Consider the following 27,372-nt stretch of genomic DNA (forward strand, 5'->3'; position numbering starts at 1 on the left):
AGAAAATAAACTCAGTTATTTTTTATTCCTAAAGCCAAACTATTAATCATGATATATACTGCCTTCTGGTGAAATAGCTGCTCAGTTTTAAGAGGGCATTTATTTTTGTGGAAAATTAATTCAGAGAACACAAAAATTAAATTGTACCTGTACTGGAAATAGAGGAAAGGTGACTATGTTTCAAGAAAAAGCTCTCATAGCAGTCATTAACCTAATACTGTCAAGGTGACTATAGGCTCTTTTTACTTCCTTAAAGAAAACTTACAAGATATATTGTGAAAATTTTGTGCCACAGAGTTGACTCTCAATACATAATTGGTCTTCATTGAAATATAAAAGGCAGTTGACAAAAATGGCATGCAGAGTTAATGTATTGAAAATCTTATTTACAATTTTATGTAGGGCTCTTTTAAAAATCACTCTAGGCTGGGCACGGTGGCTCATGCCTGTAATCCTAGCGCTTTTGCAGACGAGGCAGGTGGATTGCTTGAGCCCATGAGTTCAAGACCAGCCTGGGCAACATGGACAGACCCTGTCTCTACTAAAAATACAAATAATTAGCTGGCCATGGTGGCAGGAGCCTGTAGTTCCAGCTACCTGGGAGGCTAACATGGGAGGATCGTTTGAGTCCGAGAGGTGGAGGGTGCAGTAAGCCAAGATAGCGCCACTGAACTCCAGCCTGAGTGCAGAGAGAGAGAGACAGCGTCTCAAAAAAAAAAATCACTCTAATTTTTGTTTGTTTATTCACCTAATGTTTATTGAGGACTTATGAATGAATTCAGTACTGGTCTAAACAGTGATAATGCAGCAAAAAAGAAATGGCCAAAATCCTTGCCTGCATGAAAATTAAACTGAAGTGGAAGATATAATGGGGTCTGAGACCAGCCAAGGTGGTAGTAATGATGGTGAGAGGCAGGTGAATTCAGGATGTATTTCAAACACCAATATAAAACACAATATTTAGAGTTTGTGCTAATAAAAGTGGGTGAATTCAGTACTTTTTTATTTTTAATTTTTAAGAACCTTGTATTTGTAAACAATTACTTGCAAAGTGTGTTCACACACAAGGTCTCATTTAAGCCTTTACAACACAGAGAGACAGATGGTGAAGGTATTTTCTCTGATTTTTCTAAAGTCAAAGCTAACCTAAGACTTTGGACTCTGTATTCAGCATTCCTTCCATGTCTAAACAATATCTGTTTTTCTAATTTTAAAAAAACCCTGCACTCATATGTTTACACAGCACTATTTATGATATCAACAATATGGAATCAACCTAAGTGTTCATCATTGGATGAATGGATTAAAAATGTGGTACATATATGCAATGGAATACTATTCAGCCATAAAGAAGAATGAAATCATATATTTTGCAGCAATATGGATTGAACTGGAGGCCATTATCTTAAGTAAAATAACTCAGAAAAAGAAAGTGAAATACTACATGTTCTCACTTATAATTGGGAGGTAAATAAAGTGTACAGATGGACATAGAGTGTGGAATAATAGACACGGGAGACCAGGAAAAGTGGAAGACTTGGGGAGGGGGGTGAGGGATGAAAATAAATTAATATACAATGTACACCATTCAAGTGATGGTTACACTGAAAGTCCAGACTTCACCACTAGGCAATATATCTATGTAACAAAACTGCACTTGTATCCTTTAAATTTATGCAAATTTTAAAAAACCATTATTCTATATAATCATTGTAGGCCTTCTATCAATGGATTCTGGCTACTAAGCTTCAAAATAGATTATATTTTGGAAGAGAAAAAGAGAACTAATATGTATTGAATCCCTCATATAAGCTGGGTGTTTTATGCCCATTATTGAATTTAAATCATGCAATTTATTATTTGTGGGTTATGATCTGAATGTCTGCGTCCCCCCAAAATTGATATGTCAAAACCTAATCCCCAATATGATGGCATTAGGGGTGGGGCCTTGAAGAGGTGAATAGGTGATGAGGGCACAGCCCTCGTGAATGGGATTCGTGTCTTTATAGTATAGGCTCAAGAGAGCTACCTTGCCCTTTCTCCCATGTGCGGACACAACGAAAAGGTGCCATTTGTGAATCACAAAATGAGCCCTTACCAAACACCAGCCTGCAGAACTATGAGAAATAATTTTTTTGTTTATAAGCTACCCAGTTTACAGTATGGCAACCTGAATAGACTAAGACAGTATGATTATTTTCAAAATTAAAGGTGAAGAGATAGACAGTAGTGAATGATGAAAGACCCATATGCTTTTCACAGCTTCATGTTGACTTGTTTACCACTTAGAGTAAAGGTAGGGTTTGTCTTTCAAATTTGTGACTCAGTTCTTGTCTCATCCTCTTATGTTTTTCTCCTCAATAGAAAGGCATGAAATAGCAACTCAGAGTTTACTATTAATGTGGTCATTTCTGTATCAATATTAAAGTAAGGCTCAATAATAGAGTAACTCAATATTAGAGTAAGGCTTCTGTGTGTGTGTGTGTGTGTGTGTGTGTGTGTGTGTTTTCTTTCTTAAGGGGAGAATTTAACACTCTTCCTGGCCTCTTCTCAAGTTTGGGAAGTTAAAGGCCAGTCACCCTATCATCTTGTGATTCTAAATTAGAATTAATAATTATTCTTAATTTGTTTCAAAAACTTAACCTTAATCATAAAATATTTTTTATTGATTTTCCTTAGTACCACTAAACGTTTTATAGCCTGCCTAATGATTCAGCCTGTTTTTAAGAGGGCATCTAGACTTTTTCTTTAGCATCTTATGGTTTTGATATTCATGTTAGCAAATACAATGCAGCATTCTAAACAGACATAATGTGTATTTTTCTATAATTGTGGTGTATTTTAAATTTTGGTGGCTAGCAACAGTTTTAGGAATAGAATATGAAGGCATCATCCATGACACTAGAGCACAATAAGTACAAATTTAGTGGCTTCTATGTAACTTCCATTGCTAGTCAAATATGATTCAATTGGATATCTCTTGTTATGTTTTTTTAAAAACTACTTACGGCTGAAAGACTTAATTCATTATCTTTTGCTCCTGGCCCCAAGTTTCTCCATAAATTGTGATTAACATGGGTAATATTTTCACATCTTTGCTTCTACCATGTATACATCAAAAGTGCAAATTGCTGCATGACCATTCTAAACACTGGTATGTGGTACTGGGACTAAACTCAACAAAGACAATAAATGATTAATATTTACTTTCTGTGATTAACATTATTTCAATAAAGATTGATTATTTTACTTTCCCTATAGCAATATTGCCTTATAGGGCTAATTCAAATCAATAATACTTTGATAAACTTAGCAAGTACATGACATTATACTTGACCTGTAGATATTTAGCACATGTTCACTCTGCCAATGAAAAAAAACTAATGTTCTTCTTCCTCACAACAGCTGTCCAACCATAAACTTGTTCTAGCAACTTTCTTGTCCAGTCAATACGTGCAGACATTTCTTAATCTGATACCTGGAAAGGGTAGGGGCAGGAATTTGTTATGGGGCTAGAATTTGTTTGCCTTGTACACCTCAATTTCATGTCCAGGTAATAGTGTTTCCCCCACCAATTTCTTCATTGTTTTAAAAGAAAATGGCAAAGCCTGAATAAATGTACTCTCCACAGAACATTAGTCTGCCTAATTATAACTAAACGTAAGTTATAGCTCTAACCTGGGTGGTTTGCAGATGCATCCCATCACCTTATGTTTTTCAATGAAAGAGTAACTGATTAGCAAAGATCAATAGTATAATGCTGAAAAATGGAGCCCACAAGGAAATCTTTCTCATCTTTTAGAAATAAGGATACTGAGACCCAAAGTTACTTAAAAACTTAAGATCCTAAATCTAGACAGTAGGAAGGCCACAAGACTGTAAAATTAGTGAGGTAGTTTTAGGTAATGAGGTGAATACCAACATGGTATTCACCAGTACCTGCTTGCCAGGACTCAATACAAGGTCCAGCACGCGTGGTCAGTTCTCCATAAATATTCATTGAACGAATAAATAAAGTGGAATTCTTTCTAGGATGCCAAGATTGGCAGGATGTTGGTGCTGTTTTTATAGCTAATGTCATTGTGACTGAAATAGCCATACCATGGCAACCCAAAGTATGAAAAGTATGATGACCCGAAAGTTATTGCAGACACTAGTTGCTTAACAGAGAATGTTAATGCTTATTGTGCAAGAGACTGCATCATGATAAATTCTCCTCAAATATACAAAATTTAAAAATTTGCTGTATTCAAAACATTTTGGCTATATTTACATCCTGCATCAGTATCCAACTTTGAGTTTTGAGCAGCAAGTTAGATTTCTAATGAAATATAAAAGAAACAAAATTTCCAAGTTTAGCAATATTGACAACAATAAATCAGACTTAAATTCTTCCACACCATGTGGCTATGTATTGTTCCTAGTGTCTATAAATATAGATTTAGTCTACTTTTTCTTCTACCAAAATAGGCTAAATTTCAAGGTTTAAGTCCAGTACTAACTTGAAGATAATACCTAGTTGTAATCTAATAATTTTAAAACTCTATTTTTTATTTGACATACATATTTATGAAAAACTCAGATATTCATAGTCAATTTGACGTTTTCTTTTACTGTCAAATCTGATAAAACAGACTTGTATTGAAGCCTGCTACATACCAGGGACTTTGCTTCCACAAATGCTGGGCACAATAAAAAATAAAAATTTTTAACAATGCCAGGTACAATAAAAAATTTAAAAGTTAAAAAAATTGTTGAATGGGAAGTAGAGGCCATTTGTCATAATAACATTCCAAAGATATAGCTTGCTTGCTGCTTGTTGTTGTTAGTTAAAATTTGTTAGTTGTTGGTTCTTTATGAAATTGAGCATAATGGCCATAAAACAAATAAAAGCTAAAGCCCAATACGATGCTATTGTATGCCAAAGTTGAAAAGCCCTGCCCCAAGGTAAACATTCTTCTCTTTTCAGTGTAATCTCACTGAAAAATGAAGCCTGTAAATCAAATGAGGTTATCAGTCCTAAGCTTGCTTTTTTTTTTTTTTGAAAATGATCTCTCTCTCTCTTTCTAGGGAAAGGAGATTTAATTGGAGCAAATCTATCAATTAAGGACCAAGTGATCAAGACCAATGCAGATGTAAAGGCTTTAACCTACTGTGATCTCCAGTGCATCATCCTCAAAGGACTCTTTGAAGTGCTAGACCTTTACCCAGAATATGCTCACAAATTCGTGGAAGACATTCAGCATGACCTCACATACAACCTCCGAGAAGGTCATGAGAGTGATGTAAGTCTCATTTCTAATTAGTGCTGAGACCTAATAACATTGGGCCTGGAGATCATTTGTAACAGTAAAGGCAGATGTCATGACCTCACCTTAAAAAGTCTCTGAATATCTAAGACGTGAATATTCAGCCACCAGTTAAGCAATTAAATAATTAGCTAGAAGCCAAACCTAGAGTTTGTTATTAACATTCTAGGAAAATATTTTTCATGAATGACTTCTCAACTCAGTTTCTTTTCATATGCTTAAAACTACAATCCATTTCAGTTATATATAACATTAGGTAGAGATGTGTGATTTCTCCAGAATTTAAAGATTTCCAGATGAAGTATATGGTTCAGTTTGCTGTGTTTGTAATTGTTCACTACTCCAATTGCTTGACATAGATTTTGCTTAAAAATAATCTTTTATTTAATGGTACACAAAACAGTCTATCTTAAAGTGAGTAAATATGCATAAAAGGATTCAAGCGAAGGATTGTCACACTGAAAGCATAATGAACATTTTATGCAATTATATATTTGCTGCAAGTTTCGTATTAGACAAACAGCTTTCCTGTCAAAATATGTACTATACTGCATCCTGTGATTAAGCCGATCGTGAACATGACTTCATTAGATGTCTCAGAGAGACACATGATTTAATAGGAATGATTATTGAAAGGCAAGCCAAGGCATGCATAGCATTGTGTAACAACAAGCCTTTATATGCTGTCTTGAGCTTTGTCCCAGATATTTGTAACTCTTGATTTTTTTCCTATGTACTTAAGAAGCTATGGTTTTGACCAACCCATATTGTGCAGATATTCATGTCAATCATTAATATTCTCTGCTTTGAAAGGTAGAAAGAAAACTTAAATTGTGTATTATTTTATCTTGGTTGGGGCTATCTAATGACAGTAAGTATGTAGATAATATCCCATTATGAGGTTCAGGATGACCAGTTTTGCATATATGCTTCTCTCCATTGTTGATAGCAAACAGCAGAGTAGGTACCAACATTTACTGGCTATGTTTTATGTGTTAAGCACTCTACCTATGTAAAGCATCTCATTTCTTGCTTAAGACAAATCTTTAAGGTAAGTCTTGATCTATTTTTATGGAAGAGAAAACAAATTCAGAATGGTTAAATCACGTGTGTATGTTCACACATACTTGCAGGTGGCTGGGTCAGAGTTTCAACATAGGTATCAAGTTTAAAACATATATTGTTTCTGTTAAATATGTTGCCTCATCTTGAAATCCTTTTCATGTCTTTTAAAAAAAAATCAGTAGATTGAATTTTAAAACTACAGGTGTCTTTTGTGCTCACCATGACAGCATAAAATGACAATTGTTTTGAAAATCAAAGGTGAGTTAGGGGGTGGAAGTAATCAAAGAGAAGAAAAAATTAGCAAAGAGAGAAAAATCGCTAATATTCCTCAGCATAGAAAGTGGGAAATATTGGATCTCAATCTCTATTTTATTTCATTTGACTTATTAAGGATCCTTATCTTTTTAAAAAATTCGTGGCATACAAAATGATGTTTTCAAATATGTATACATTTTGGAATGGCTAAATCACGCTAATTAATGTATGCATTTCCTCACGTTTATCATTTATTTGTGGTGAGAACACTTAAAATCTCCTCCCTTAGCAATTTTCAAGTGTACAATACATCGTTATTAACTAGAGTCACCATGTTGTACAACAGATCTCTTGAACTTATTTCTCCTAACTTAAACTCTGTATCCTTTAAGCAACGTCTTTCTAATCTCTTCTGGACCTCCAGCCCCAGCTCATGGTAACCATCATTGTACTCTCTGCTTCTTTGAGTTCAAGGTATTTTAGATTCAGTATATAAATGAGATCATGTAGTATTTGTCTTTCTATACCTGGCATATTTCACTAAGCATAATGACCTCCAGTTTCATCCATGTTGTGGCAAATGACAGGATTATCTTCTTTTTTAAGGCTGAATAGTATTTCATTGTGTATGTATACCACATTTTCTTTATTCATTTGTCTGTTGTTGGACACTTAGGTTAATTCTGTATCTTGGCTATTATGAATAATGCCGCAATGAAAATGGGAGTGCATATATCTCTTTAAGATACTGATTTCATTCCTTTGGATATATACCCAGTATTAGGACTTCCAGATCATATGGTACTTCTATTTTTAATTTTTTTAAAGAACTTCCCTACTGTTTTCCATAGTGGCTATAATGATTTACATTTGCACCAACAGTGTGCAGGGGTTCCTTTTTTTTCACATCCTTGCCAAAATTTCTTTGTTGTTGTTTTTTTAAAAATAGCCCTTCTAATAGGTGTGGTTTTAATTTGCATTTTCCTAATGATTAGCAATATTGAGCATATTTTCATATAACTGTTGGCCTTTTGTATGTCTTTTTCTGAGAAAAGTTCATTCTGGTCATTCATCTGTTTTAAAAATCAGGTTATTTACTTTCTTGTTATTGAGTTGTTTATGTATTTATTGTTGTTACTGAGTTGAGTTTATGTATTTTGCATATTAACTCCTTATCAGATGTATGATTTGCAAATATTTTCTCCCATTCTGTAGATTGTCTCTTGATTCTGTTGATTGTTCCTTTTCTGTGCAGAGCTTTTTAATTTGATATAATTCAATTTATCTGTTTTTGCTTTTGTTGCCTGTGCTTTGGAGTCATATCCAAAAACATCATTGTCCAGACCAATGTCATGGAGCTTTCCCCTATGTTTTCTTTTAGAGTTACATAATTTCAGTTCTTACATTTAAGTCTTTATTCATTTTGAATTTGTTTGTATATGGTGTAACATAAAGATCTAATTTTATTCTTCTGCATGTGGAAAAGGAATTTTTATCTTTGATAAAATTTTCATGATTCTTTTTCTATCTTCTAGAACATTAATTATAGTAATTTAAAAATCCCTGTATACCTGAATTATCTCTGGAATTATTTCCATTGTCTGTTATTTTTCTCTTTTTCTGTCTCTCTCTCTCTGTCTGTGATTTGTTCTTTTTTGGTCATTTAGTTCTCATTTTAAAAAAGGAAAAGCGGGTGTCAGAATTTTGTTTAAATATAGATGTTGCTTATTAAAGATTGTTCATGTCATTTTCCTCAAAATAAGATTTTCTTTTCACAGGCAAACAGTATCAGCAAACCAACTTAATGCTGACCATAGTTTATTTTAGGCTTTGTTAAGCTGGCATATTTCAATTTTGCCCTCAATCCTGAGGTCTAGCCTTTACTCCTAAAACAGCTTTTCTGGAGTCTCAGCTCAAACCATAGCATGTTTACCAAGGCTCTTCCTATTTAGCAGAGCTTGAGCTCCAGCCTCCATCTCCCCGACACCACGTGACTGCTGAAATCTCTATCCTGTAATTTAGCCTTCTAGGTGCTATTTTAATCTGTTTCTTAGAGTACTACCCCTTGCTGTTCAAGTTAGGAGTTGGCTAATGCCTTAAAGGGAACATCAATGCAGTTTACTTCTCTCTGGTCTTATATTCCTCAAATCCCTTATGCTTTGGTTTACCTGAACTTCTCTGTCTCCTTAGCTGGTAAGGATGGTCCTTTCTCATCTCTTCTATTCTATCTTACAATGAAATAGCAAATGCCTGCAGAAAAATTCCTAGCCAAATGTGATGCTCTCATTGGTGCACTTCTCTTTTCTTAGGGATCACGTCCTTCAAGTCTTAAAGTTGATTTCTCTCAAATTCCTTCAAGAAGTTTCATATGGTTTGACTGTGTATCTCATCTTGAATTGTAGTTCCCATAATCCCCACATATCATGGGAAGGACCAGGTGGAGATAATTGAATCATGGGGGCAGTTTCGCTCATCCTGTTCTTGTGATAGTGAGTTAATTCTCATAAGATCTGATGGTTTCATAAGGGGCTTCCCCTTTCACTGGACACTCATTCTTCCTCTCCCTGCTGCCATGTAAAGAAGGACGTGTTTGCTTCCCCTTCTGCCATGATTGTAAGTTTTCTGAGACCTCCCCAGCCATGCTGAACTGTGACTTAATTAAACTTAATTCCTTTATAAATTACCCAGTCTCAGGTATGTTTTTATTAGTGGCATGAGAACAGACTAATGCACAGTTATTTTACTAATTTTATCCAGTCTGATAATTACTTTTGATTGGAGGGTTAGTTCAATATAAGTTACTTCATTATGGCTGGAACCAAAAGTAGTGCTTCTTTTCAAAGAGGACTCCTTATGAGTTACATTTTAAAGGCAGATGGGACCTTCATTGTTTTATACTTCCGGATGTTTTATCCCTCAAAACTTCTATTTATATATAACTGAGAGTCTAGGGGATACTATGCCCTCTAAGGGCTAGATAAGTTTGGACCTCTCTTTCTATAAGTTTGTACCTAGGGGAAAAGTCTTGTGCACTCCCCAAGCATGCTGTGACTTTCAGGGGAACTTGTATTCTGATGATTACATTATGGATTCCTGTTCTCTACTCTGGTGTCAGACTAACTGTAGAAGCAAGCCCCTTTCCTTGATTTTCACAGACAAAACCAAAAATATCCAGTCACACAGGATTTTCTGTGGTTAAAGGCTTTGTGGAAATTTAAGTGATGGGTTGTGGGAGGAGGAACATTTGCAAAATGGAAATGTACACAACATAAATGTAACTTATCTATACATCCTTATTTTTAAAAGTCATGTTGCCACTCTGCCATGTTTTTTGTTTCTTTGTTATTATACTTTAAGTTCTAGGGTACATGTGCACAACGTGCAGGTTTGTTACATAGGTATACATGTGCCATGTTGGTTTGCCGCATCCATTAACTTGTCATTTACATTAGGTATTTCTCCTAATGTTATCCCTCCCCCTCCCAACCACCCCACAACAGGCCCCAGGGTGTGATGTTCCCCGCCCTGTGTCCAAGTGTTCTCATTGTTCAATTCCTACCTATGAGTGTCCTTGTGATAGTTTGCTCAGAATGATGGTTTCCAGCTTCATCCATGTCCCTACAAAGGACATTAACTCATCCTTTTTTATGGCTGCATATTATTCCATGGTGTATATGTGCCACATTTTCTTAATCCAGTCTATCATTGTTGGACATTTGGGTTGGTTCCAAGTCTTTGCTATTGTGAATAGTGCCACAATAAACATATGTGTGCAGGTGTCTTTATGGCAGTATGATTTATAATCCTTTGGATATATACCCAGTAATGGGATCACTGGGTCAAATGGTATCTCTGGTTCTAGATCCTTGAGGAATCGCCACACTGTCTTCCACAATGGTTGAACTAGTTTACAGTCACACCAACAGTGTAAAAGTGTTCCTATTTCTCCATATCCTCTCCAACATCTGTTGTTTCCTGACTTTTTAATGATTGCCATTCTAACTGGTGTGAGATGGTATCTCATTGTGGTTTTGATTTGCTTTCTCTGATGACCAGTGATGATGAGCATTTCTTCATGTGTCTGTTGGCTGCATAAGTGTCTTCTTTTCAGAAGTGTCTGTTCATATTCTTCACCCACTTTTTGATGGGGTTGTTTTTTTCTTGTAAATTTGTTTAAGTTCTTTGTAGATTCCGGGTATTAGCCCTTTGTCAGGTGGGTAGATGGCAGAAATGTTCTCCCATTCTATAGGTTGCCTGTTCACTCTGATGGTAGTTTTTTTTGCTGTGTGGAAGCTCTCTAGTTTAATTAGATCCCATTTGTCAATTTTGGCTTTTGTTGCCATTGCTTTTGGTCTTTTAGTCATGAAGGCTTTGCCCATGCTTATGTCCTGAATGGTATTCCCTAGGTTTTCTTCTAGGGTTTTTATGGTTTTAGGTCTAACATTTAAGTCTTTAATCCATCTTGAATTAATTTTTGTATAAGGTGTAAGGAAGGGATCCAGTTTCTCATATGGCTAGCCAGTTTTCCCAGCACCATTTATTAAATAGGGAATCCTTTCCCCATTTGTTTTTGTCAGGTTTGTCAAAGATCAGGTTTGTCAAAGATAGATGTGTGGGATTCAACCAACCACCAATCAAAATCATCAAAAAGTGGTGTCTGTACTAAATATGTACACACTTTTTTTCTTATCATAACTCCCTAAACAATACAGTATAACAACTATTTACATAGAATTTACATTGTATTAGGTATTATAAGTAATCTAGAGATGATTTAGAGTATACAGGAGGATGTGCATAGGTTATACTATGCCATTTTATATCAGGGCTTAGAGCATCTGAGGATTTTCATATCTGCAGGATGTCCTGGAACCAGTCTCTCAGATACTAAGGGACCACTGTACCTATATAATGATAATTCATTGCAAAAGTTTCAGAGTAGTCCTATGCATTAACACAAATATAAATAAACATAATTGAATGCAAAAGTTTCATACTAGTAGTATGCATAAAGTTAATAGAGGACAAAATGGAAGAATATATCCATAATGTCTAAACCCATAAGGGTTTGGTCAAAAAGTAAAAAGTATTACTGTTAGAAAAATGGGCAAAATATATGTACAGGCAATGTGTAGATGAAGAACCACAAAAGACAACAAGCAGATAAAAAATATGCTCAAAAACATTAGAAATATAAAAATAAAAATAAAAAACAAAGGCGTAAACTTTTAAATTCTTAGAATACCAACCTTATGGAGAAGATTAATAAAAGTGTATAGGAACTTATGCAGTTATTGATGGAGAATATAGTCTTGTGTATCCATTTTGCAGAAAAATATGTCACTACTTAGTCCATTTAAATATATATACAGCCTATGACCTCTCAATTTCAAAGTGTATCCAAAAATTTTTCATACAGGTCTATAACGGGGATTGTATGGGGATGTTCATTGTAGCTCTGCTTATTGTGGACAAGAGTTAAAAGCAACCTGGGTATTCACTGGAAGACCAGGTTCAATAAAATATGGTGCATAACAGAATTCTGTATAGCAGTGACAGTATATGTAAGTATGTAAAATGTAGGATTTATTGACAAGATAAGAAACAGAATGATATCTAAAACAATACCACTTGCGTAAATTAAAATGTACTCAAATCAGTGTACAATTTCATAAGCTAATTATAAACTAAAATACCAGAGGAATTTCTATACATTGAAATACCAAAGACTGTCAATACCTAAGACAGTCCAGAAGAAGAACAAAATTTGAGGATTTATGCTGTCACACTAACAAAACTTTAGAAACTAAACCTACAGTAATTCAGCCAAAGAGGTATGAATGCAAGGCTGTACAATTTCAATAGAGCAGGCTCCACAAACAGGCCCACACTTTATGGTCACCTGATTTATCACAAGTTGCTATAGTGAAAAAAATGGCAGTTTAGACTATCAGTTAATGATGATGTATTAACTTAAAGCTTATATGGAAGAAAATAAACCTTGGCCTAAAAGTTGGCCCATGAGATACTTAAAACTCAATTCCAGATGGATTGCAGACCTAAACGAAAGAAAAAACAATAAAGTTTCTAGAAGAAAACATTGCAGAATATCATTATGACCTTGGAATAGCAAATATTTCTTGAGGAGGACATGGACTGTAATAACAACAAAGGAAAGAGAAATTTACTAAAATGAAGAACTTTTATTCATCAAAAGACACCAGTAACAGAATAAAAAGGGAAGCTGAAGAATGAGAGAAGATATTTGCATCACATATATTTGAAAAAGAAAGAATATCCCGAATGTATTAAAACTCCTAAAAATAAGTAAGAAAAAGACATATACTTCAGTTTTTAAAATGAGGAAAATGATCGGGCACTTTTCAAGTGGCTGATATCCAAATGGCCACTTGCCATTATCCAAATGGCATATCCAAATGGCCAACAGTTTGATCATTTACTTCTTGTACACCTCTTCCCTCCTCAGTCTTTTACCTAAGTTAGTAAATGACATCATCATCTACTCTATTGCTCATAGTAAAATAATTTAATAAATTATAGTGAGAATGATATGATTAGTATCAAGATAAGTAATTGAGATTAGCAGAAACAGCACCCAAGATGCCAAAATAATTAAAAGGAAATATGAATAGGTAACTCAAGAAAAGTTTTGAAGGCATTACTTAGAAGATTTTCTTTTCTTTTATTCTGCTTCTCCATATTTCAATAATGCTGGAGAAATCTTTAGCAATTCATAAGTTTTACTTGTCAACTTAAGGAAGAAGATGCCATCTAGGAATTTCATAGCTAGAGAAGTCAGTGCCTGGCTTCAAATCTTCAAAGGACAGACGGATTCTCATTAGGAGCTAATGCAGCTGGTGACTTTAAGTTGAGGCTAATGCTCATTTGTCATTCCAGAAATCCTAGGGCCCTTAAGAAGTATGCTAAATCTTTTCTGCCTGTACTCTATAAATGGAACAACAAAGCCTAGATGTAGTACATCTGTTTACAGTATGGTTTACTGAATATTTTAAGCCCACTGTTGAGACCTAGTGCTCAGAATAAAAGATTCCTTTCAAAATATTACTGCTCATTCATTGACAGTGTACCTTGTTACCCAAGAGCTCTGATGGAGATATGAAAGGATATTAATGCAGTTCTCATGCCTGCTAACACAACATCTATTCTGTAGCCCATAGATGAGGTGTAACTTCAACTTTCAAGTCTTATTATTGAAGAAATATATTTTGGAAAGCTATAGCTGCCATAGATAGTGATTTCTTTGATGGATCTGGATGAATTAAGTTGAAAACACTCTGGAAAAATTTTGGCATTCTAGATGCCATTAAGAATATGTGTGATTCCTGGGAGGAGGTCCAAATATCAACAGTAACAGGAGTTTGGAAGAAGTTGACTTTAATCCTCATGGATGACTGAGGGGTTCCAAACTTAAATGAAGGAAGTCAGTGCAGATTTGGTGGAGATAGCAAAAGAACTAGAATTAGAAGTGGAGCCTGAAGATGTGACTGAATTGCTGCAATTTTATGATAAAACTTTAACATATAAGAAGTTGCTTCTTTATTTTATTTTATTTATTTATTTATTTATTTATTTATTGAGATAGGGCCTCACTCTGTTGCACAGGCTGGAGTGCAGTGGCATGATCACAGCTCATTGGAGCCTTGACCTCCTGGGCCCAAGAGATCCTCCAACCTCAGCCTCCCATGCACGGGCATGCACCACCACACCTGGCTAATTCTTTTTTATATTTGTAGAGATGAGGTCTCGCTATATTGTTTAGGCTGGTCTCAAACCCCTGGGCTCAAGCAATCCTCCTGCCTCAGCCTCCCAAAGTGTTGGGATTACAGGTGTTAGCCACCATACCCAGCCAGGAGTTGCTTCTTATGAATGAGTGAAGTGGTTTCTTGAGATGGAATCTACTCATGGTGAAGATGTTGCGAACATTATTGAAATGACAACAAAGGATTTAGAATATTACATGAACTTAGTTTATAAAGCAGTGGCAAGGTTTGAAAGGCTTGACTCCAATTTCAAAAGAAGTTCTACTGTGGGTAAAATGCTATCAAACTGTACCGTATGGTACAAAGAAATCACTCATGAAAGGAATAGTCCAATTGATGTCACAAACTTCACTGTTGTTTTATTTTCAGAAATTGCCGCAGCCACCCCAGCCTTCAGCAGCCACCACCCTGATTAGTCAGCAGCCATCAACATCAAAGCAAAACCCTTCACCAACAAAGAGATTACAACATACTGCAGACTCAGATGATTGTTAACATTTTGTAGCAATACATTTTTTTTTTTTTTTTTTAGATGAAGTCTCGCTCTTGCTGCCCAGGCTGGAGTGCAATGACACGATCTCGGCTTACCGAGATCCATCTCCCTGGTTCAAGCGATTCTCCTGCCTCAGCCTCCTGAGTAGCTGGGATTACAGGCATGTGCCACCATGCCTGGCTAATTTTGTATTTTTAGTAGAGATGGGGTTTCTCCATGTTGGTCAGGCTGGTCTCGAACTCCCTACCTCAGGTGATCTGCCTGCCTCAGCTTCCCAAAGTACTGGGATTACAGGCGTGAGCCACTGCGCCCGGCCAATAAAATATTTTTAATTAAGATATGTATGTTGTTTTTAGACATACATAAGTCTATTAATGCACACTTAATAGACTACAGTATAATGTAAACATGACTTTTATATCCACTGGAAAACAAAAATTTCATATGACTCACTTTACTGAGATAGTAACTTTATTGTAGTGGTTTGGAAGTGGTCTGAGGTATGCCTGTATCATAACTCAGTTTCAGGGGATTCATTGACCCTTTCAATATCATATAGAGAGTCCATAAAATTCCAATTAAAAATATACATGTTAAAATATCCTGAGGGAAATATAGTGGCCCTTGTCCTTTCGCAGATTCATGTATAAGTAGACATACACACACACGTGCACACACACGTGCACACACACAAATATATAACCAAGCAACCTGCAAAGACGGCATGGGATAAACATCATTAACAGCTGCCATTTCTGATTGCTTTCTCTGTGATAGACACTGTGTATGCATTATCTGGTGAAATCTTTATGACAGTCATGCAACTTGGGTACAGTTATATTCACCAGCTGTACAAAGTATGTGTTTCCTTTGTCAGGAATAAGCTGAACTCTAATGTATGAGTCAACTTGCCTTCAGTAGCCCATGGGGGCAGGGAAGAATGTGTTTGTGGGAGCACGGGGGGCATGGTGGGAGTGGGAGCTGAAACATACCTACCTGACCATGACAAATGAGATTCAATATAGTGATTCTCCCTGCCTCCACTTGTATCCTCTTATGACCTCAAGGCTACAGGAGTAATCTTTGTAAAATATAAATCAAACTGTGTCATTTTGCTGCTTGAAATAGATCCCCATGGGCTGGTAGTAACATCCAGACTTTTTATCATAACTTTCAAGGTTCTAAGCCTTCCTTCCCCAGCCTGCCTTTCAAAGTCATCTGATGCCATCTTGCCTCCAGCATTACACTCCAGCAAACTGGCCTGCTTTCCCTTCCTTAGGGAGGCAGGCTCCACCCACCTCACTCCCTCCCTCCCCTCCTCCCCACCTCTGCTGCCTCAGGGCCTTTGCATTTGATCTTCTTTCTTCCTGTTGTGCTACTCCTCTGCCCTTACCTGACAGTCTGCTCTGGAGTTTGCCCTCTCCCAGCTATCCTCTGTTATATCACCTTGTTTGTCTTTTTTCATGGCATTTAGCAGGATCTAATATTATTTTAATTTGTATATTTTCTTGCTCATGATTAATTTCTCCTACCAAAACCTATTTTATGAAACCTTTGTCTTGTTCTATACTATAGCCCCAGTGCCTAGGTCAGAGCCTAATGCAGAGTCAACATTTAATACATATTCAATGAATGAATGAACAAATGTCAATAAGTTTACTTTGGTGCCTGGAACTAATGTTAAGTTTTAAGAAAATGAAGAAAGTCCTGAAGACAGTGGCCTCTATGGCCAGTAAGTAGAGTCTAAAATGAGAAGCAAAAAACAATTTAGGATTATATCTGTTAGACATAGCAAAGCCAAAAAAAGTATCAATACTAGGATTTGAAAGAACAAATTGAAAGAACGGCTAAATTGAATAACAACATTTTTCACTTCCCCTAAGTTCAGGAAAAGAGATTTTCAAAAGCAACATGAGGAATTTAAGCTGAATAATAGGGGAAAAATAAAGATTGCAATCTGAGTAATATTTCTCCAGGTGGTTTGATATAGTAAGTAGGGTTAAAATAAAAGATCTGCCTGCAAATCTCAGCTAATGCGCCCATTTTCTACATCTAATTTCCATGAACTATTGAGTTACGTCTACTTGAACCTCTTGGCACTGGGCAATTTCTTGTGTAATTAAGCTGTGCTATATCCATGAGATTCGACTTCATGATTCCTTCCTTAGATAAAAACAAGCCTGACTAGATCTTTCGAATGAAGTTTTTGATTTGCAAACATCTCTTGATGCCTATGTGACTATATTACGATTTAATTCAATTCAAGAATGTACTGAAAAGGGAGCTATTCCAAGAAGAGACTTATTTTAAATTTAGTCCCCATTTCAGTCTGAAATAAAATTGGGCTGCTTAGAAGCAATTTTCTTGAAAATGATTTATCGAATATTAATAATTTTTTAAATCATATCTGACAGCCCAGATACTTAATTCTTCAAAAGTAGCCTGTGTGTAGGTGTGCATCTGCTAGCAGAGTCCTGCATAATAACAGAACATAATTAATTCTTCACTTTTCTGAGATAATTGTTCTTAGAAAATTGCATACTAAAGGACTCGCATGTCATTTTACCATGTCAGCTTTCCTTGTTATCTCAGGCCCAACAAGTGTTTTGTCAGTTGTGTACTTTAAAATACTCTCCCTCAGGAAGCAAAAACACTTCCATGAAATATCTTGCAGTGAACTGTTTTACACTTTTATGCTGCTTAAGAAAATGTTAGATAGGAAAAGCTCATTAAGTAATGGCCTGGGAATTGTACTTGGATCCAGTATGTTTTTTTGTTGTTGCTGTTGTTGTTTTTTGTTTTTGAGATGGAGTCTCGCAGCATTGCCCGGGCTGGAATGCAGTGGCGCGATCTCGGCTCACTGCAACCTCTGCCTCCGGGGTTCAAGTGATTCTCCTGCCTCAGCCTCCCAAGTAGCTGGGATTACAGGCATCCGTCACAGTATGTTTTTTATATTCTGAAACTTTCCTCCTACTGATGTCTTTCAGTAGATTCAGAAGTGATTGTGGCAAACATAGTATCTTGAAGGAAGAGATCGTGTTTTGATTAGCATCTCCCGAGCCTAGTTTTGTTTTATGTTCATGGTATTTGAGGAAATAAAGATCAATTTGGATTTCTTGCACCTGTTAATACATCCTACTTCCTGACTGCAGCAAAATGACTCTCAGTGCCCCTTCTCTTCTTAGTGATTGCCTAAGATGACAGCTTCATTCCCTTTATTATTATCCACCTTCTTCCCATCTTCATTGTTTTCTCAGTGAGGACTGGACTCTACTGGACTCCACTGGAGTCCAAGGTCATGTTCCCTTTTAACCCTGAAGTTCTAGACTCCTACCTCAGAGAAATGAAAGCTTGATACTCCGTAAATCAAAGTAGTTACTTTCACCCTTTCTCAAATTATATTTAATTTTTTTTTAATTCTTATTTTAGGATAGAACTACTGTGAGACATTACAAAAGGGCCATCCTGGGAATCCTGTTAAGTTTGGAGGTAATTCAGAATGAGGACATTGATTGTAAACAATAGAAATTCAACTCAAATATAGCGTTAAAAGAAGGGGAGATTTAATGTAAGAATTCCAAGTATCTAATGGGATCAAATAAAACACATGCACACATACCACACGTACCCGCTGGATCTCAGGAACTCATACAGTCAGGCTCTCAAACTCTAAACATTATCTCTCTGTTTCTTACTTTTCCTTTTCTCTGCATTTCCTCTTCATTCTTCTCTCCTTCAGTAGACTTGCCATCTTATTGCCTGCATCCAAATGGCAGAAATATGGTCTCAGACATCAGCTCTTCAATTTAAATAGGAGCAGATTAAGGTGGACTTTCTTAGTTGATTCTAGATTCTTGTGTAAAGACTCTGAGTGGTTCAGATTTAAGTCACATGCCCATCCAGCTTTCACTAATTATTGTGAGTGGCAGAGTGATCGGGGGCTTCAAGGATGAAGAGAGATCACCCTGTAGTAGCATGGTGGTTTCCATGAAATCCCTGAGGGCTGAAGAGTTGAGATAAGAGACAAGAACGAGAAAGAGGGTGGGTAGGCAGAGGTAGCTGCTGGACACATAAAGCAAAGATAGAAATTGTATGAATTGTGGGTCTCCTTTGTGCTGTGGCATTATAGTTTGTCTCCATGCAATCATATCTCAGCAACATTTTCACAGAAACCCAATCCCTTACAAAAAAATATATTAAAATAAAAGCATATTAAATAGGGAGCACATAAAAAGCTTTAAAATATGCTGCAGTGGCTCATGCTTCATCTTTTCTGGGTGCTCTGCTGTGTGGCCTCTTGTTAGTCAAAGAGCACGACATATACCCTGCAAAGAGATCAACCACATTTTTAGTGGCATCTGGGTATTTCAACTTACGTTTGCAAGTTGAACAGTAAGCAGTTAGATTTTTAAGTTTGTTTATGGGGAAGGGGAGTTTAGTTGGGCTGGGAAAGGGAGAGAAAGAAAAGGCCACCTGCCATACCATGAACAAGACAAAAAAGTTTTTCTTTCTTTTCTTCCCTGGTTGCTTCCATCCTGAAGAGAACAGCAGATGTTCAGCCTTAAATAAAGTGTTAAATTTGCATATGCACACACATACCCACAAACAGGCATGGCTCCATTTACATGTACTCCTTGAGAATGAAAAACAACCTACTGCTATATCCACCAGGAATCCGCATACCTGCTCTATGGTTACTTGGCAGGAAGAGGGGGATGTGGAGCAAGGGTCGTCCATTCCATGCCACATTCTGGATGGTTGTTTAGACCTATGAAGTGCAGTGTTTGCCCTCTGTAGAGTTCTTCTGCAGGCTGGGTTAACAAAGCCACACACTCACGACAAAGGCTCCATGAAAAGAGGATGATGTACATACTGTTGATAGTATAGTAGCTCCTAGGAGCCAAGCTGCATGCTAAGCACTTTACAAACATTAACTTATTCTCACAACAACTTTAGAAATAAGTTGTATAAGTTTATGCTCTAGATAAGGAGACTAATTAAGGATGAAAGAGGAAAGAAAAACTGGTTCAGAATCCTTTAGGAAGTAAGCAAGGGAGCTCAATTACTGGAATTTAAGTCCCAAACCACCTGACTTCAAAACCCAGTTGAAACTTAGTATAAGTTTATCCATCAAAACAAAGTTATTGATTCATGGTCAGTTGCCTAATCCTGTGATTACTGAATGCCAGCTAAGTTAATGGAGCATTCATAGGGAAACATGTTTCCATGGGAGAATCAGCTTCATGAGCCAAATACATAAGTAAAAAATGAAGCACAGCACTTTTTGATAATTTATTAAGCTGTACACTTTTGACTTACGCACTTTTTTCTGTATGCTATACTTCAATTAGAAAGTTTTAAAAAAATGAATTATAAGAATTCTACCAAGTTACAAGTGAATAATTCAGTTGTGCACATATGATTTCCTTGAGAACAGTTACTGTATTTTAATTCACTTTTGCAATTCTTTTTTTAATGGGATTGCTGGTACAAAGTATGTGCTTGATGAAAGCTTATTGGAATTTAATCACTTCATTCGTGTGTATGTGTGTGTGTGTGTGTGTGTTAATGTCCACAGAATAACTGAATGTTAGAACACAAAGGCACTTTATATACCATCCAGTAAAGCTTTTTCTTTGGTGATATGGTCTGGCTCTGTGTCTCCACCCAAATCTCATCTTGTAGTTCTCATAATTCCCACTGTTGTGGGAGGGACCAAGTGGGAGATAATGAATCATGTGGGCAAGTCTTTCCTGTGCTGTTCTTATGATAGTGAATGAGTCTCATGAGACCTGATTGTTTTATAAGGAGTTTCCTGCACAAGCTCTTTTTGCCTGCTGCCATCCATGTAAGATGTGACTTGCTCCTCCTTGCCTTCCACCATGATTGTGAGGCCTCCCCAGCCATGTGGGACTGTAAGTCCATTAAACCTCTTTCTTTTGTAAATTGCCCAGTCTCAGGTATGTCTTTTTCAGCAGCATGAAAATGGACTAATACAATTGGATAACAAGTGGCATAAAAATTCAGTCACTGATTAGATATATAATATAAGTGAATTACATACCTATGTTAATCAGAATATCTCCTTTGCAGAGAAGACATTCACATTTGGGTAAATCTCCCATGGACATCAAGCATGTGTTTCAAATAAGATTTAGTCAAATAAACAAAATACATCTCATCTTTGTTTACTTTCTATTGTCAACTGAATATTTAGTAGCATACCTACTTGCTACATAGAGGTAAGAATGTCAATGTTGTTAAGTATTATGAGCAAGGTAATTTGTTTATATTACCTTATTTAATTTAACTTTTAATCCTTACATTGTTTCTGGGAGTTTGGATTATTTTTTGGCTTCCCAAACAAGGGAACTGAATATCCAAGTAGTTTACTGCCTGAGATTACAAAATTAGTGAAAGAATGAAACAGAATAAAATCAAGTCAAACTCATGGTCTTCTGCATACAAGCCTAATACATTTGTCCACTAACATAATCTGCCACAAATCAGAGAGAAATGGGTTAGTCGTCTTCTGATTTATAGCATAAGCTATACTGAATTTCTGGAATAACATTCAGTTTAATTTTCTTTAACTTAATTCTATTGCTCATCGTATCTCATCAGAAACTGACTGGAACTAAACATTTTAGGAAAGACACCTGATTAACAAGAGGACAAGTAAGGTGACAAAATATCCATACCTTGGCCGTTTGACTTGCCCGCTCCTCTTGTATTTGTGCTCTTATTTGCTTGTAAATCCATCCATTTATTAAATAACCCTGTGGTCACAGACTGGCTCTGGGAGAATTTCTTCCAACTCAAGTATACGTTTTTCAGTCTGCTATTTACATTATTGTTCTTCATCCTTCCCTTGCTCCATCTTTAAGAGTAAATTTGTGAAATCACCACTCCACTATCATTTCAAATGTACAAAACAGTATTTTACTTTCTTCCCAGACTGTTTCATTCTTGTAAGAAGATGCAGGTCTTCTTATTAGTGGAAATAAATGAAAATCTCTTTGGAGTGTGAATGTATCATATTTGCCAACCAGTAACACATTCTGAGAACTTCTTGTATACACACACAAACTGATGCACACACATACATTTATGTAGAGGGATTGAGAACATAAGTGAAAGAAGCAATGTCTTTAATTTAGATTTTCATTCACATTTTTCAGTCAACCTGCAAATACTTTACCTGTGGATATGTTAGGACTTTTTAAAACATAATTCTATTATGCTTTCTGTCTAAGAATTATGGTTTTTGTCCAGGATTTTCAGAATAATCCTGAAGGTTTTATCATGGTAAATATTTCACTGTTTGAGGCTGTGCCGGGATAATAACATTTCACAGGTCATCCTTAGGCATGTGGGGCATTTCTTCTGTTGGCCCTCTAAATCCCAAACCAGTTATCCCTTTAATGCCAGTTCTCAAACTCAACTGTTAGATTTAGTGCATGGTATGATTAAAACTGTGTACATGAGCTAAGTTGATGGAAATTAAATTAAAATTTAAAACAAATTGCAAAATCCCAGGATAAACATATTTAATAGTGCTTTTCCCACAAAATTCCCCAAAAGGGTGTAGACAGCAGAGAGGATGACATATGGTGGAGGCAGTCTGCTTACAGCACAGCACAGACTGTGCTCAGCAGGCAGATCTGGAGGCCTCCAGTTTGATCAGATTCAAGGCATCTATTTGCTCACCATTTAAACCCAGCATGCCAGGATGCCAAAAGAGTGGCAGCTTTGAGTGGAGGAAACAGCAGCCAAGTCATTAGAAATACAAAGCAAGCTAAATGCCAAATTAAGGGGAAAACTGAAGTACCTCGAAATTATGAATGTGAAGGCCAGCATGTGGTGATGACAACTCTGTAAGGGTCAGGGGACCCAGGAAGATGCATTTCTGTCAAATGAATTGGGATTCAAAGGGTTTGGTTTCCAGGTCATTGAAGAAAATAATTAAGGAAAATTCTGATACGAATGTATACAACATACTAAACATTTAATGATGTGGTAATTCCACTTGCATTTTCCACTGTTAAGATTAATGTCTTTGAAAGTGGAACATATGATGACTGATTTGTGTGACTGCATTTTGCCAGCATTCATAAACAGTCCCGAGTCTGATTATTGCTAATGAAGCATATTTATATCTTAGGTTATACAGTTTACATTTTCCTTTGAGGCTAATATTCAGTCTTCCATCTTGATAGTACAAAATGTTAGCATCATATATAGAGAACAACGAAATAGGATTCTATCAAAACGAGCAATGAAGAGGATCCAGAAATCCTGACTATTAGACTCAATACACATACAACTAAGGCCAGAATTGTTCCTCCAAAGAATCTAAAGCTTTGAGTTTCCTGCAACCCCCAAAGAAACAACTAAACAAGCACAGTTTGATCCAAAAGATTGGAAGCTTAAAGGGCCAGAATTGCACTAATTTTTGTAAATATTCATTGAGGCATCATCCTTCCAATGGGGTCACTTGTCTATATTTTGCTAAATGAAAGTAATAGTCTTAAGGGAGAGAAAAGCTTGTTCTGAAAAGAGGCTTCATGTGTATAACTGAATAATGGCTTTGTACAGAATCTATAAATAACTAAATTAGGTAGTTCTGTCTATTCAGAAGTTATGCCCATTCTAAGTGAATTTGCCTTGTTCACTGTTCACATTTTTACAAAGAGAAGCTCCTCATATCCCTGTGATTTTTCCCAAATTTGGAAATGCTGACTTTGTAACCAGGTTGCCATGTGATAACTCTAAATCCTTGTCCAAATAGTACAATTTCAGGAAAAGAACCATTGATTCACCCTTCTTCCCACAAATCTTGTCCCTAATTTCCTCACTGTTTATTTCAAAAGGTTAAGAAAATGTGTATCCTATGATGAAAGCTCAGGCTCAAAATATAAACTCACTTTAAAAATTAATATAAAATACACAAGACTGTGTAAGTAACTGGAGAATAATTTCTCCCCCATGGAAAACATGCTCCACAAGGAAACATTCTTGAGAAAGAGACCCAGGGAAGGAAACTAGAGGTTTATCAGGCATATTTTATTTATGACATAATTCTTGTTCTGGGAAATTCCTTCTTTAGGAGAACTATTGAGGGAGCAAAAATGTCAAGTCAGATGTGTTTCATTCTAAATTTCAGTGGCTTGTAATCCCATTACGAATTCTCTCAAAGACTTGTTTTTAGTCAATATACAACTAGCCAGTAACATCTTCCTTCTGATGCTCCACACACCAATTTTGAGTACAATACTGTAGTATAAGAAGATTGGCCACACGTCTACTACCTGTGAGAATATCTTCCTCACCTGAAAATGATTATTTGGTAAAAGTGCTAATACTATGATGAATAATATTCTTCAATCTTAAGTTTTGAAGATTTCTTTAAGTAAAAAAAGTATGCATTTAGTCATGTGGAGGATGCATATCACCCCACTATCATGACCCTCTATTAGCCCTCTTCTTATTTTGTGGCTAATTGAGCTTAACCGAGGCAATATATTTCAAATCAGCAAAGCAGTTTATTTCAGTTTGCTGGTTCAAACACTATCTTCAACAGACAAGGAGGTTCAACTTTTTTGTTGCAGTGTATAATTGACAATGGGCTTCCTAGGCAGCAAATTAGGCATTTCGCATTAACGCTGAAAGTGCCATAGGGAGTTGTGATGCGCAAACTTCTTGCACTAAAGTGAGCATCTTTCTTAACCGACCTGGTTTGAAATCTAAATACTCGGTGGGTATCCTGAAAATCTTATGAAACTGTCTATTGTGTTTCTTTACAATTACACAGTAGCTGACTTTAGAAGCTAAGTAGGAGCCATTGTACCCTAATCAGAAGCGGGTCACTGGGGGGCATGGGATCTCAGCTTAATACAATGAATTTAAACAGTGTAAATTCTTTTCACACAGATTACCCTGCTGAATTCCCAAATCATTGATTTGGGGCATAGCTTCTTAAGCTTGAAATCTTTAAAACTCTTACATCATTGCTGAGAGATTTGTAGTCAGTTTTCTTCACGTAATAGTGTGTATTTTTCTCCTTTTTCCTTCTAGAATGATATGAGCCACATATTAGTAAATAACCCTCTTTCCCTCAAAATCATCCTGCATTTTCCAAGCTTTTAAATAGGTATCAAGAAACTTCTTTGGATTTTCTTTCAATTTCAAAGCCTTGTAGTTTAGGTAATTGCATCCAAAGATAATCATTTTGAGTTGATTTGTATATATTATCAATGTCTTATTGACTGTATTCACACCCATGAATAGTTTTACTTTATTTAAGTAAAGCATATGAAGGGATTGAGAAAGAAAAATATGGAATGCCTGGCCATTTCTTTATATAAAGTATTCTTCCTAGTGTTGTGCAAAGAAAAGTGTGTTTTGTGGCATGGCATGATAGCCCTTTTGCTGGGAGAACAATTTTAGGAAAACCGGTATTTAAGTATATGGCCTATTTATTAAGACATTGTACATATTTATTGATTGCAAGTGGGACGGACCCATGCATGTGAATGTTGAGATAATCATCACCCAGCTCTAAATGATTGATGTAAAATATCATAATGCTCCATTCCCAACATGAATTCAATTCAAAGAAAACTTTTATTCATAACCAATATATCAATAAAGTATAATTAATATTTATAAACAAGAATTACTCTTGATGCCAGACACTGGACCGAGAACTTAACAATGAATGTGAGGGTTTTTTTGGTTTTGTTTTGTTTTTTTAACTGTAATTTCTATGTGAGAATTCCTTGTGGAAGGGGACCCTGAAGTTGAAGGGATATGAGGCTTACACTGCCCAACAGGCTCCAAATGCTTTCTCTCTGGAGAAATGAGAGGCCTGGAAGGCATGACACTATCACTTCTAGCATGACACTAAGACCTCTAACAGGAACGCTTGGAATTATGGCCAGGTCTAAGCAACAAACAAGGAATCCAGAAAGAGTTTCAGTGAGAGAATTAAGAGAGATGCATGATTATTATTGCTAATAAAATTAAAAAGGAGGGTTAATCTTAAGATGTCTTACCATGAGTTATCAAATACATCTTCTTCTTTAAATCTGTTTATTTATTATTTACATTTAGGAAATACAAGTACAGATTCCTTACATTCATATATTGCATAGTGGTGAATTCTGGGCTATTCGTGTAGCCATCACCTGAATAGTGAACATTGTACTCAATAAGTAATTTTTCAACCCTCACCCCCTGGCACCCTTTTTTCATCTCCAATATCTATTATTCCACTCTGTATGTCCATGTATACCCATTGTTTAGCTCCCAAGTGAGAACATGCAAGTATTTGACTTTCTGTTTCTGAGTCACTTCAGTTACGATAATGGCCTCCAGTTACACCCATGTTACTGAAGAAAACATAATTTTATTTTTTTATGGCCTAGTAGTATTCCATGGTTTATATACACAGTTTAGGATTCATAGGCCCATTTTCTTCATCTGATCCTCCACTGATGGGCCTATGAATTCTAGATTGATTCCATATCTTTGCTATTGTGACCAGTGCTGCAATAAACTTATGAATGCAGGTATCATTTTGATGTAATGATTTCCTGCCCTCTCGGTGTATACCCAGTAGTGGGACTGCTGGATTGAATGGTGGTACTATTTTTAGCGTTTGAGAAATCTCCATACTCTTTTTCATAAAGCTTGTACTAGTTTATCCACCAACAATGTATAAGCATTCCTTTTTCTCCACATCCTCAACAACATCTGTTGTTCTTTGACTTTTAATAATAGCCATTCTCACTAATGTAAGATGGTATCTCATTGTGGTTTTAATTTGAAATGCACCCCTTTTAAGGGTCTTGAAAGACACACACACACAAAAATTAGAATTACATTTTAATTACATTTGGTTTCTATACTGCATTTCTCTTAAATGTAACACAAGCCAAATGTGGCCAACTGGATCTCCATTCAGTTTTCACATATATATCTCATTTAATTCTCGAAACAACTCCAGTTATTGCCATCACTTTTGAGAAGAGGAAATGAACGTTCCCAAAATTTGACTGTAAGACTAGTTCTAGCCATTAAAATGTAAATAGAAGTCATGTGTCACCCTAGGCTGGGGTAGTCATGTGCCCAGTATGCCTTCCCCATACTGTCTCCTGAGCTACCTATTGGATAATACCAGAAAAATCCTGAGACCACAAAACAGAAGCAGCCTAGGCCCCTGAATCACCTAGGGATTATGTTAGTGGAGAACTGCTGGACATATAACACTGTAAATGACTGAGAAATAAAGTTCTTTTGTGTAAAATTTAGAACATTATTGTTAACCCAGCATTACCTCCTCTATCAGAATTAATATGTTTCTTAAGGTTACATAGCTAATAATTGGCAGGACTAGGAAAATATTAATCACTATGCTACCCGACCTCCTAAGTGGGTTCCATCC

General features: G+C 36.1%; 1 protein-coding gene across 2 annotated transcripts in view; it reads left to right on the forward strand.

Annotated features, from left to right (window-relative positions):
- KCNH8 (potassium voltage-gated channel subfamily H member 8) overlaps nucleotides 1-27,372 on the forward strand; it is a 393,213-nt gene that overhangs the window by 303,842 nt on the left and 61,999 nt on the right. For both annotated transcript variants that reach the window (XM_019024893.4, XM_055383259.2), the window contains one exon: nucleotides 5,071-5,285. In XM_019024893.4, the coding sequence (XP_018880438.1) occupies nucleotides 5,071-5,285 (215 nt within the window). The remainder of the gene's footprint in view (nucleotides 1-5,070; nucleotides 5,286-27,372) is intronic.

Source organism: Gorilla gorilla, chromosome 2 (genome assembly GCF_029281585.2).
Source record: "Gorilla gorilla gorilla isolate KB3781 chromosome 2, NHGRI_mGorGor1-v2.1_pri, whole genome shotgun sequence".
Taxonomy (NCBI): Eukaryota; Metazoa; Chordata; class Mammalia; order Primates; family Hominidae; genus Gorilla; species Gorilla gorilla.